This window comes from Dermacentor albipictus, chromosome 4 (genome assembly GCF_038994185.2).
Source record: "Dermacentor albipictus isolate Rhodes 1998 colony chromosome 4, USDA_Dalb.pri_finalv2, whole genome shotgun sequence".
NCBI lineage: Eukaryota > Metazoa > Arthropoda > Arachnida > Ixodida > Ixodidae > Dermacentor > Dermacentor albipictus.
This window is the reverse complement of record NC_091824.1, coordinates 93,917,766-93,930,140: the sequence shown is the minus strand read 5'-3', so window position 1 is coordinate 93,930,140 and position 12,375 is coordinate 93,917,766. Positions and strand designations below refer to the sequence as shown.

The 12,375-nt window shown below is 41.0% G+C and overlaps 1 protein-coding gene across 6 annotated transcripts in view; it reads left to right on the top strand.

Moving 5' to 3' along the window:
* The window catches only part of row (relative of woc), an 81,349-nt gene that overhangs the window by 67,392 nt on the left and 1,582 nt on the right, over nucleotides 1–12,375 (top strand). For all 6 annotated transcript variants that reach the window (XM_065454035.1, XM_065454040.1, XM_065454034.1 and 3 more), the window contains exons 16-19: nucleotides 1,471–1,702; nucleotides 4,453–4,672; nucleotides 6,199–6,386; nucleotides 11,767–12,021. In XM_065454035.1, the coding sequence (XP_065310107.1) occupies nucleotides 1,471–1,702; nucleotides 4,453–4,672; nucleotides 6,199–6,386; nucleotides 11,767–12,021 (895 nt within the window). The remainder of the gene's footprint in view (nucleotides 1–1,470; nucleotides 1,703–4,452; nucleotides 4,673–6,198; nucleotides 6,387–11,766; nucleotides 12,022–12,375) is intronic.

The window sequence follows — 12,375 nt, the reverse complement described above, 5'->3', positions numbered from 1 at the left end:
CATAAATCAGCAGTTGTTGTCATTATGTGAATTTTCTTTTGTTTAAGTATGATGAATATTAAGTTACTGGCAGGTTACACTCCTGAAGCGCCATACAATTCAGTCTTACCTTGAGCAGATAACTTGTAAGCCGGAAACAATCCAAAAAAGAAAGATGAGTGGCAATGCCATCTTGAATATCTTGCTGCAGCTCCTTGCAACATCATTGATATTGGCAGTATCTGCATCAAGGTGGTTAATATTAAGTAGAATATTAATTTATGTTAATAGTTCATAATAATAATTAATTAATACCACAAGCTTACATCTTTTGCAAGCTATTTCTGCATGAAGTTGGCTGAAGTATGCAGAACTACAGAGAAATTCTTGAGATCTCACTCACTTTATTGGCATTGCAGTTGGAGCATGAAATCTATAATGGAAAGTTAGGCTTCTTTTTTTACATTAAGAATTAATATTTTTGCACCAAAAGTATAGAAATAGAGTTTTGAAAGAATACCAGAATTAAAGACGTGTAGGTGAACTCGTGAGATTAGAAAATTCACTTGCATTTCATTTCATTTTATTACCTTAAAGACCCCTAATTAAAGGTGTATTGCATAATGTAAGTTACCCGTATACATAAAATATACACCAGCGATATAGTATAATCAAATTGAATTGTGAACAAAAGTAATGTAAAATGCAAGCAGGATATTCATGTATATATAACAATGAAACAAATGTTCAAGGACACATCAAGAAATGTTGAGAAGCTGATAGTAGCAATGTGCTTGGAAAGGTATAGTATGAGTCTGGCTGACATAGAACAGGAGTGATTAAAGAAATCTGGGAGACTCCTACGTCTCGCAGTGTGTTTTAGATAAGCTGGTCATTGCATAACCACCAACTTTCACGATTTTATTGTAGGTGCGTAGTGTTTAAAGCTCCTTTACAACTTTTGTAGCAGCACCAATAAATATGACATTTTTAAAAATTTACATCCAGTCTAAAGCAAAGCCAATTTTATAAGAATGTATATTTAGTCGCAAACTGATATTTGAAAGGCCTGATATTTTAAGACCTGCTAGTATGTTTGGACCTACCCACACCACTGTCACCCACTCAATAGAACCAGTGCATAACCAATTTATAGCCAATGTGCAACGAACGTATAATATTTTAAAGACAGTTAAAATCTTGGTTAATAAAACAATCTTTTATACTGTTCTTGTCTATTTTAGTATATTTTGGCTTCAGTTGCATTATCTTTAAGATTTGAAATTTGGTAGGTCCGTAAGTGTAGTGGTGGCAACCTTGTTAGCATAAATTAATTTACTGTTTCTCTTTAATGACCCTTTAACTTTCATGGTAGTGTTTTGCCAAGACCGTGTAGTGAGCGACATGTCTTTTAACATACAGCCCGTGTATACTTTAAGCCTCCTTTCAGCATCACTGCCTGTGCTAATTATTGCGCTGCTGTTTTTGCAGAATCACGTAGGAACCAATGCTCTTCTGTGCCGCTTCTGCCTTCGCGTGTACATAGTGAAGTTCTCGAACAACTGTGCCAGCATAGGGGTGCAGAACTTTTACTGCCACCTATTCAAGCACCTAGCGCGTACATCTGCCCGCCGTTGCCCCATCTGCTGTCTGGTCTTCCTCAGCCACCTCGACATGAAGGCCCACCGCGAGAAGGAGCATGTGTCCATGCTTAACGAAACAGGTGAGCACCACTCCCAAGTGTGCTGATGTTGCTGCTTGTCTAGATAAAGGTGAGGCCTTTTAACACCCTGACTAAAAAAATAAAGAACTATAAATGAAGCTGCAACATGCATTTGCAACACTCCGTGCTAAATACTTGCTGCAGTTGTTCTTTCTTGCTTGAGTCCACACTATTTTTCAAGCTTGTTTCTCCTGATTCCTGGCTGGTAACTTTGCCCTCATAACTACAGTATCGTACTTACCCGATGGTAACGCGACTGCAATTATAACGTGAGGGTCGGCTTTCCGGTCACACAAAATAAAAACGTAAATGAAGCCATAAATGTGACGCAAGATGAATGAAAAAAAAAAGAAACGGTACATTTATTCAAGGAATCGCAATTCAGAAACGAGTTCTCTTCACTCACAATCTTCGTCTGAGGAGGAGACAGAGCTTTCCTTGGGCAGTGTTCTCGGGTGATCACTTTCACAAAATTTCATGTGGCTCGACACTAAAAGTGTCCCTGACAGGTGTTTCTAGAGCTGTCCTAAGCTCGCTGTCAGTGCCAAGGGAGCTGTAGCCATATACTTTGAGGAGTTCAGTGCCAGGATGAGCCGAGTCTCATAAAAGTGAAACTGTCTCCGAAAGTGATTGCCTGAAAATCAAGTCATTTTTCATGCTGCTGAGCTCGTTTGAGATTAAGTACTTCTTAAAACACCACACAAGCATTTCGTTTGATGGCAGTACCAGGCCACTTCAAGTTCTGACTGGCCTCGCATTTACAGAGGGCCTCCCGGTGGTCCTGCCATCCGTAAATAGTTGACTCATTGATAAGGGTGTGTGAATAGTGACTTTTGAACTAAATCTAATATGAATCGAATAGTGCTAGATGTGAATCGAAACCAATTGAATATCGAATAATTTTCTAATAGTTTTCGAATAATGCACAGCCGTTATCACAAATGATACAGTAAGAACATTTTGCTAGCTCGAAATGGCCAAGGGTGTACACACCTGACTGTCAAGGTGGACCCTGAAATCGCACTCCAGAATGGCTGTGCCCCTGGTCATGACCAAATGTAAGATTAAATTAGGTCTCCAGTTGAATGCAAGTTACCTAATTCCTTATATGTTTACAACGTGGCAGTTTTGTTTAGTCTTATAGCTATGTGGAGCATTGTTTGTTACTCATTTGCAGAAGCTCCACCCTTATTGCTTTCCCTTCAGTACCATAAGAAAATTGTCACCAGATGTAGGCTATTACTTTTATTACATAGAATGGGTTACTGGACCGCTAATGGGTAGCTGTAACGGTTCAAGAGCTGTTTTCATGGTAAGTAATTACGCTGCATTTTCATTGCAAAATGAAACACTTGCATTAGAAAACAAGCTAGAGGGCCTTTTTTTTTTCTACTGTTGCCAGTAACTGTGACCCTGATATGATTCGCTCACAGACACTTAGTTTTAGGGCTAAGGTGCCTTTATCATCCAGTCATGCCATGATATCACATTTTAATGTCAAGTAATTTAGTTAAGAGGTGTACCACTAAATTTTTTTCTCTATTCCATTGTGGCATGATACTAGTACCAAGAGTTGTATAACTATAAGAGCACCAGATATACATGACTCTTTCAGTTTAACCGCTGATGAGGTAGCATTTCGCAATGAGTTCTGTTTAATGTGATGCTAACATGCCTTACTTGCCTGTCTCATTTGCAATTAATCTGAAGTGTGCATTGTCTGCGGTGCGGCGCTACTCGAAAAATGTCATTTCACTGCAGCATAATGGTGGTTCCATCCGCGTACCTGCCAACTTGTACGATGTTATCGTAAAATGCTGTATTTTCAGCACTCCTTTACGATTGCCGTATTGACAAATATTTCACGATATGTCATTTGCGTATAGTTTAGGGCAGAACCAACTTCGAAAAAGATACAGTCGCTGAGGGACTGTCTATGGCCCAATCTTTCAGACCCATCAATTATATAGAAATAAACCCACATGGCACCAGCATTGGCTGATAGAACCAGTATATTGCAGCAAGCAAATTTTCTACAGCCGTTACATGAATGTGTTATTAATAAACTTCACAAACATTCTAGCTTGTCTGTGGTGCAGATAATTGTTTCTGTGACTATAATAGCAGAGTGTGTGTTCACAACATCCATAGAGAACAAAGTTGCAAATCTTTAATAAACAGTTAACATATTCAATAACCAATCAATTTTATTATTTTTCATAGAATTTTAGTATTTTTGGGCTTTTACTGTCATGTTTTTCGAACACTGAAGGTTGGCAGGTATGCATACGTAACTGCTACGGCAAAACATGGTGCATGCAGCATTGGGGGGCATGTTTCACCATAATAGGGACAGATGGTGCTACTGTTTCGTTGCAGCGAAATCACTTTTTTTTTCGTTCAGCACACACATTAGAATGTTAGGCGCATGGCCTTTCACAATAGGGGTGACAGGTAGCGCCATCATTCTGTTGCAGCGCTATTATTTTCTTGTGTGTGTGGAATCGCTGCAGACAATGTGCACTTTATTTGTTGTGAACAGAATGGGGGAGGGGGTTTAAAGGCATGCAGACATGCTATATACGAAACCCACGGCTGCCTCCGCAAAATTTAAGCTCGGATGAGTCAGCGGTATAGCTAGAAGAGTCATGTATACCTGGCACTTCTATTTACGAAACTCGGTACGTGTCGCAGCACCTGAATTTTCGTGTGCCTTTTCTAAGTGAGTCTGTGTGTTATCTCCGACACAGGGGTGGAGGCAGTGAAGACTACAGACGCTAGTCCTATACTAGTACCTGAACCCCACATGAAGCCCCGCAGGACTGCTCTGAACAATATTGTCCCCATGGCCAACAACCTGAACAGCTCCTGTCGGCCTCGCTTCTCGGTGCCCGCCGTGCATTTGGAGCCACAGACATTGCACTGCACCTGTCTCGAGTGCCGCAAGCCCATAGATGAGGACCACTTCATGTGTGTGGCTTTTTCTTTTTTTTCCTAATACATGAAATTTCATACAAGCTTACCAGATGGAAAAATGGTGCTGGGATCATTTAGCCTCAATACAGATAACCGGCAGTTTGGGCTATGGATCAGAACGTAATAATATGAACCATGTGGTATGGGTTCTAGTGTTTTGTATTTGTAGGTATTAGTTTTCTTTTGCTTTGACTTTGTGTTTCCTCGTAGCATTGCAGTTTCACAGTGCCACCACAGTGAGACGCAGGATTTTACGTGTCTCTCTGTCCTGTGCGACCTTTGACTCTCAAGTGATATGGGGGCATTGCGATCGCTAGAAAACATTATTGGGGTACCAAACGACTTGTGTGAAGCTGTCTTAACCATAAATTCACTTCATAATTGATAGAGTGTTGTAGCACTGTATTGCGACAATTTTAATGCTGGAAAAAAAATTATGCATAATTTGCTGCTTTGCATTCAGGACCATCAGCTGAACATTGTCAAGGCATTTTTCATCATTGCTGTGCTAACCACAGGGACACTGGTGCCAGCCTTCCCTATACGCAAGGTTGCTTGAAAATTAGGGCTTTATTGCTTACTGTTTTAGAGGCACAGAGATCACCAAATGTTTCATGACCTCTTTTTTGCTTAGCATGTGTTTACAATAAGCATTGAAGGCACTTACTACATGGATCATCAAAAATAAGTCTGTACAAGATACATGCAGCAATGGTATTTTATTCTATGTTCTCTCCCTTCTCTTCCTCCTCCTTATTGGAAACTGCATGCATGAAAAGGGAACAATTAATATTTTGAGTGCAGTTTCTGTACATGCGTGTGCATGGGTACATTCATGCATTTTCTTTACCTTGTTAAGAGATTTTTACCATTGCTGCTGTTAATTGCACACACTTATTTTCCAATGCTCACTGTTAAGAAAGGTTTTGATTACATGATGAGGCAGTACAGTGGTGCTATATTTCACCAACTTTTGACAATTTGGTTGCATTGTTGTGCAACAGATTCAGCTACTTTTGCATCCAATTTCTTTTAGATTCTCTTGCATGTGAACTACAATAAAGCAATTTTTTTTAATTTGTTATTTTTATTTCAGTACCTTGGAAGAAAAAAATTGGGGGGAAAAAGAGTTTCAGTGTTTGTGTGTGTTAAACAGACCAACCTCGTATACTGATGTATGATATGTTAGCTTCAGTGCAGCTTATATATAGGCACAGAGAATGACGAAGCCATGAATTTGCTATTTTTATTGCTGGCCATCTGTGTCTGTGTTTTGCTGGAGCTAACACGTCCTAGATAAAGGTCAGTGTTCACATTTGTAAATTTGTCTGAACTCGCGCTATAATGCACAACGTGTTAGCTTCAGTGCACCTAGAACAAAGATGTATATAGACAGTGACAAACCAACACGCCTCCTTCATCACTGTCTCTTTATGTCTTTATGTTGCACTGAAGCTAACATTTAGTGTGCATTTAGCAAGTACTACTTGCTCATTAATGCCTAATTTCTTGCCATGCAGTCGTTCTGTGAGCTGTGGGGAGTGCAAATACACGACCAACTGCACCAAGGCCTTTGCTGATCACATGATCTGTCGACACTCCTCTGCAGTCAAGAGCCGAACACCACTCTTCCGTCTCGCTCCCCTTACCCTCAGGAGGCCTGGCACATGTCCATGCGGTTTCCAGACTTGTGATGGCAATAGTCTCAGTAAGCTGGAGATGTTCCTGTATTACAAGTCATATTTTAATCGAACAATGGAATTTAATTCCTCAAAGCAACACTTACCCTTGTAGAGATGCTGTAATTTCACCGTGATTTCATGTTGGATTAACAGCATGCCCAGACTGCACATCTGGCCAGGTATGTCCTTATTTACAGACTCTTCAAAGTTAAACTAACAGTAATGTTAATGAATTCGCAATGCTAGCTGCACAGTCATGAAATGCATAATATACAAGAACTTAATTACCTGATTTGCTATCACGATTATGGTACAGTTGAATTACATTAATTCGGCCAGGACAGGACTGATGAAATTGGTTTATTTATCCAGTTGGTTAGATTAAACAAGAGGCAGAAAGAATGCCGAAACACTCCACTGACTCATTTAGCAGCATTTTCCCGGTTCTAACACGCCTCCGAATCAAATGTGCACCCACTATTTATGCATTAAAAGTAAAGAACTAATGTGAAAATCACATTACAGCTACAAAACAACTTAGAAATTTGACATGCGCCCAGTTTTTTCGCCAGAAGAGCTTTTCATGCCTCTGATTCTGGCAGCAGTAAAGAGGAAACCAACAAACATTACTTTCACGGAATAGATTTATTTATTCCTATAGTTCACCATGATAACTATCAGGCAGTACTTTATTGCCCTCTATGACCCACTATGCATGCTGTAAACAGTTCATTACACGTTTGACATTCTGCATTTCTTGAACGACTCGCGCAACAACTGCAAACTGGATGGTAATGCACCCCTATACACATGCTGACTGATAAATAAGGCTCGACAGGGACCGCCAAAAGGTCCAAATAACGATCAGTCAGAAATACCGGATTTGCCCCAAAAATAAGTGACTTTATTCCTCAAGTGGCCAAGAAAGGTGTGCCATATTCTCGGATCATCACAAGGCTTGGCTAGTTTCAGCTTTGAGTAGGTGCCAGCAGCATAGCCAACAACCGTGCCGGCAACGTATCAAAATGAAAATATAGTTATTTCTTCTCAATTCGGTGGCCAAATTAGCACATGATCATGCAGTCAGAGTCCGAATTATCACACGACAGACTAAAGTGTTTAGAATTTCGGTTATCTTTATAGATTAACGGGGCCCTAAACCACTTTTTATCAAAGTGGAGAAAGGCAATTAGTAGACTATTTCAGAAATACTTTGCTGCAAAAAGCACTTCAATGCATTCAGCAAAAGTGGAGTTATTTGCAATCAAACACAGCCCCTGCTGTGCTCCCATTCTGTCTTCAATGTCTTGCACTGCGAAGGCTACGGCGCAATGGGGCGTGCCCACAATGCTCCGCCTTCTAAATGTCACCGTGGCGCACAGTTCAAATTTCATTGTGGATCTTAACGTAGATGCCGTGACTTTCGCCTTTGGTGCCTACAATGTGCCAAACGTGGTTGTCCTCAGCGACCCACAGTGTGCTTATCCAGTGGACTCGTGGTGGCACCTCGCGGCGGCCATGGTATCTATACCACGTACCCAATCGCAGCCTGATGTCAGCTATCGGCCAATAGCAGCCGTCTAAGGGAATGATGAAATAGTGCGTCCGAAGACGAAACAGTGCATCTAGAAAAGAGTGAGGAAAGGGCCTTCTGTTGAAAAGAGGGCGTTTGAGAGAAAGGCGACTTGGCGATCTGCTTGCTAGCTCCACGCATGGTGTATGACAGCAAAGCTTGGCTGAGATGTTCCACAGCAGTGTATGCTACGCATGGACTATGTTATTTCACCAAGCCCTAGGGGTGGTTCAGGGCCCCTTTAAGTCTATTGGACTAATGACAGTATTTGCATAGCTGTCCATATAATCAAGAATGTCCAAATTATTGGTTGGCGGCTGTACTAACCACTTTGCTAGCTTGTCCTGTGACACACGCAATTCTCCGGAACGCCAAAAATGCGCTGCCACTAGCTTAGCATGTAAAACAACTTATTTTTTTAATTAGGTTTCGTGATCGATGGAAAGCTCACTGTGTCGACTACTCAGCTCAAGCGCATCGCCACCAGCAGTGAGCTGGTCTGCTGACTCCCCGCCGTTGTGCCAGTGATTAATCTTGCCATTGTGCAAGTGTACACCGGGTGATCATTTTTAAGATTTACAGAATTTTTAAACATCACCTGTGGCAGATAGCATAATTGTAGTCCTCGAGCTGGATTATTCAAAGAGGTGGACATTGCTTGAACGAGAAATCAAAACACATATTCAACTAATTGATATAAATTTAGTAATTAATTTCTTAATCAATTACTTTACTGCACATATTGCAATTTACTTATTGTAGCTGGTGAGTTTCCAAGGCTTATCCACTTCGAACAAATTTTTAGGGTGGCATGGGTTTCGAGACACCGTATTTACTCGAATCTAGGCCGGCCCTGATTCCAAGCCGACCCCCGAATGTCCGAAGCCAGAAAAAACGAAGGAAACTTACCTTGAATGTAGGCCGAACAAAAAAGTGAGGACAGCGTTCACAAAATGAAAACAGCATTTACTTAATATGAGCATGCCGAGCTCACTCTACATCATCATCGCTGCTAGCCTCGTACGCTTGCGGATGCACGCAAGCTCGCGTTCACGTGCCCACGCATGCGCAGACAATGTGGCAAGGCTCGTACTGTAGCCTCCTATTAAACTCTATTAAACTCCTATTAAACTCCTATAAACTCTGTGCCTGCCGAATGATCGCGAAATGGCTGTCGTCTATGGAGGCACCACTTATGTAGGGTGAGAGTCAGCATATTGAGGGTAGCAACAACCCTCACCAGGCACTAGGCGGCTGTGGTATGGCATTGCCGCCGAGTAGTGGCAGCAGACAACAAAAGCTGTTTGCACTCTTCACATAATAAATGTTTCGAGCGGCAGTTGCGGGCGGTCTAAATAGCACACCAGAAACCCCAACGTATGTGGCACCCCTAGCAGAAGTTCCAAGAGCAGTCGCTTTTTATTGCTTCACTAGTCATTCGGCAAACAGAAGTGTGCTGCTGCTCTTTTATTTATGCACACACCCCCCACTTCTTGAACCACTTTTGTTCTTGATGTACATTAATGACATCCAGTTATCCATTACAAACACAATTCAGATGTGCCTGTTTGCTGATGACTGTGTCATGTACACAGTCGTACACAACTCAGATGACCAGCTAGAACTGCACAATTCAATGCAAACAATTTACTCTTGGTGCAACACTTGGGACATGAAACTGAACGCATCAAAAACACATTACATTTCTTTCACAAATAAGAAACTCCCGCTTAACTTTACATATTCGATCGAAAACTCAATAATCAACAAAACCGACCAGGTAAAATACCTAGGTATTAAACTCACGCCTAACCTTAACTGGGAGCCTCGTATCTCGACCATGTGTCAAAAAACCGTCGACAAACTGTCCTTTTTAAAAAGGAAACTGTGCACAGCACCACCACATCTCAAACTAAATGCGTACAAAACACTAATAAGACCATGCCTAGAATAGGCTGATTTAATCTGGAGCCCTCATCAAAAATGCCTTATAAATAAGAATGCACACAAAAACTTGCAATTAAGTTTGTATATTCGGATTACAAAAGGCAGTCCAGTATCTCAGGTCTGCTCGCAAGGGCAAACCTAAAATCCCTCTCGCAGAGAAGAGAAATTTCACGACTAAAATTTGTCTATCAATTATACCACGGTCATTTCCAGATAACATGTTCTCATTACCTGCAAGATCCTCCAAAATGCTCAGCCAGACTAAATCATTCCAAAACAATCTTATCTTCCCTCAAGTCGTGTTAATGTTCACAAACATTCCCTTTTTTCGTCGGCTGTTTCTCGGTGGAATCGGTTAACTAATGATGTTGTGTGTTGCAATAACATCAACTCTTTCATTAACCGCATTCAGTGTATTGACTTTTCACCATGATTTTTTTTTATCATAACATTTCTGTACCACTCCTGCACAGGCCGTGAAGGGCCTGCAGTATATTCAAACAAAAAACAAATTTCTTACATCAACAGAATCAAAAAGTAAACAGCTGCAGACTTGGATAATAATTTTCAGTTCTTTAGTGATATCCGTCAAGTTTACAGAATCTGGACTCCCATGCAGAAACTTGCTACAGGAACTTCAAAAGAGTGGAATTTTGGGCCAGTTGGTGATGCATATTTGAGTACAGGGAACTGCAAAAGACTAGATAATGTGAGGCGAGACAGGCAGGACAAGCTCTACTGACAAACTGCCAGTAGTGCCTGTCCTGTCTGTCTCGCTTTGCATTGTCACATCTTTTGCACTTCATCATACTCAAATCTCTACAGGAACATCAGATATGAGAACTTCAACTATTTCTTGTCTAGCAGGCTTTTTAAAATGGACCTATCCAGCCACTTCAAAGTGGTGCCTGATGCAACACATTGTGCAAAACAATGGAAGACGTGAACTCACTGCATAAAATGACATACTCACACCAAGCAAGAATATCGAACCATCTATGTTCCCAGTCGTTTTACTGAAACATTTTGCACATTTTATTCAAGCTTGCAGTACAATTCCAATCAGAAGTGTTTCAAGAAGTGTGTAACACATTATAAATATTGTTACTTTCATCAATGCTTTTTCTGTTGATGCACAATCTTGCATACATAGTTGTGTACACAGTGCCTTAAAGGTGTATAACAGACATTTCTGTTGTATTACTGTCTGTCGTAGCGAGCATTGACTGTACTTGCTGACTGTCAAGTGTTTGTGGCAATGAAGGGAAAGCTTCAGGGTCGGAGATTCTGCACATGTGTTATTATGCCACGTAGTCCAGCATATGGTGACAGTTCTTTCAGTTTCTTGGAACAGACACTGAATAAATCTAGCTTCTAAGTGCAGTTGTTTTGCATTTGCCCATGCGTGGAAGAGGAAAACTAAAAAAATATGGAAAACTTGACACTGACTCATGTGTTTTATGTTTTATAAGCTAGTATAAGCGCTGTAGTAAATAAGATGGATTTTTTGTTTTTTTTTTTTTTTTTGTTCTCCAGCCATAACTAATGTGAATGAGACTTTTGCACTACTTTCACTAGTGTTGTTACCTGTATAACACTTTTCCTTCATAGCTTTCCAGTCATTGCCACAGAAACTTTTCCTAGTTCCATTTATGGATTGGATTTGGCAGTTTCTGGGTTTTACCGAAATAAAATCATTTGTATCGGATGGCTGGTACAATGCAAACAATTGTAGAAGAGGCCAGACTTCATTACATGCTTAGCACATTCATGCATCGTTGAGAGCAATAGTACTTATTTGTTTATTTATTTATTTGTTTATAGATACTGCGATCTGATTAATTGTACCCTTCCTCTTTTTTATCCCTTCCCTTCATCCTGCACAGTTTCTCACCTCGTGTCGTGCAACCAAACGACGGCAGCTGTCACTGCATGTGGTCCAACCACACGGACAATGCGGCTGAAATGCTTGACAGGCAACTCGGCAAACTACTTCCCGCCCCTGATCAACTTAGATGACGAGGACACCAACTTGAATGAACCATTTTCTGAGGTATTCTCGTCAAGTGTCTCCAGTGAGCTGCCGGCAACGACACACTCACTCCCAGTCGAAACATCTACCTCTTCAGTCCATGAGAAAGGTTGGTTCCTTCTACTGCACCTGTCAACCAACCTTCGTCAATATTATTACAGTAGATGAGGATAGCAATAGGGGCTTGTTGGTACGGCATATCTTATTTTGTTATACCGCAAGCTTGACAAGGACAACAGAAGGCACATCTGACACACACAGCGCTGTGTGTGTCAGATGTGCCTTCTGTTGTCCTTGTCAAGCTTGCGCTATAACAAAATAAGTTATTACAGTACATTTCTGTTAATTTGACTCCGGTTAATTCGATCCCGACTGAAGGTCCTGGCTGGTACCCATGCATTGCTGTGAACCCAAACGTTCATTATGGCATTCGTAGGATAATTTGAACTTTACCAGTCCACAC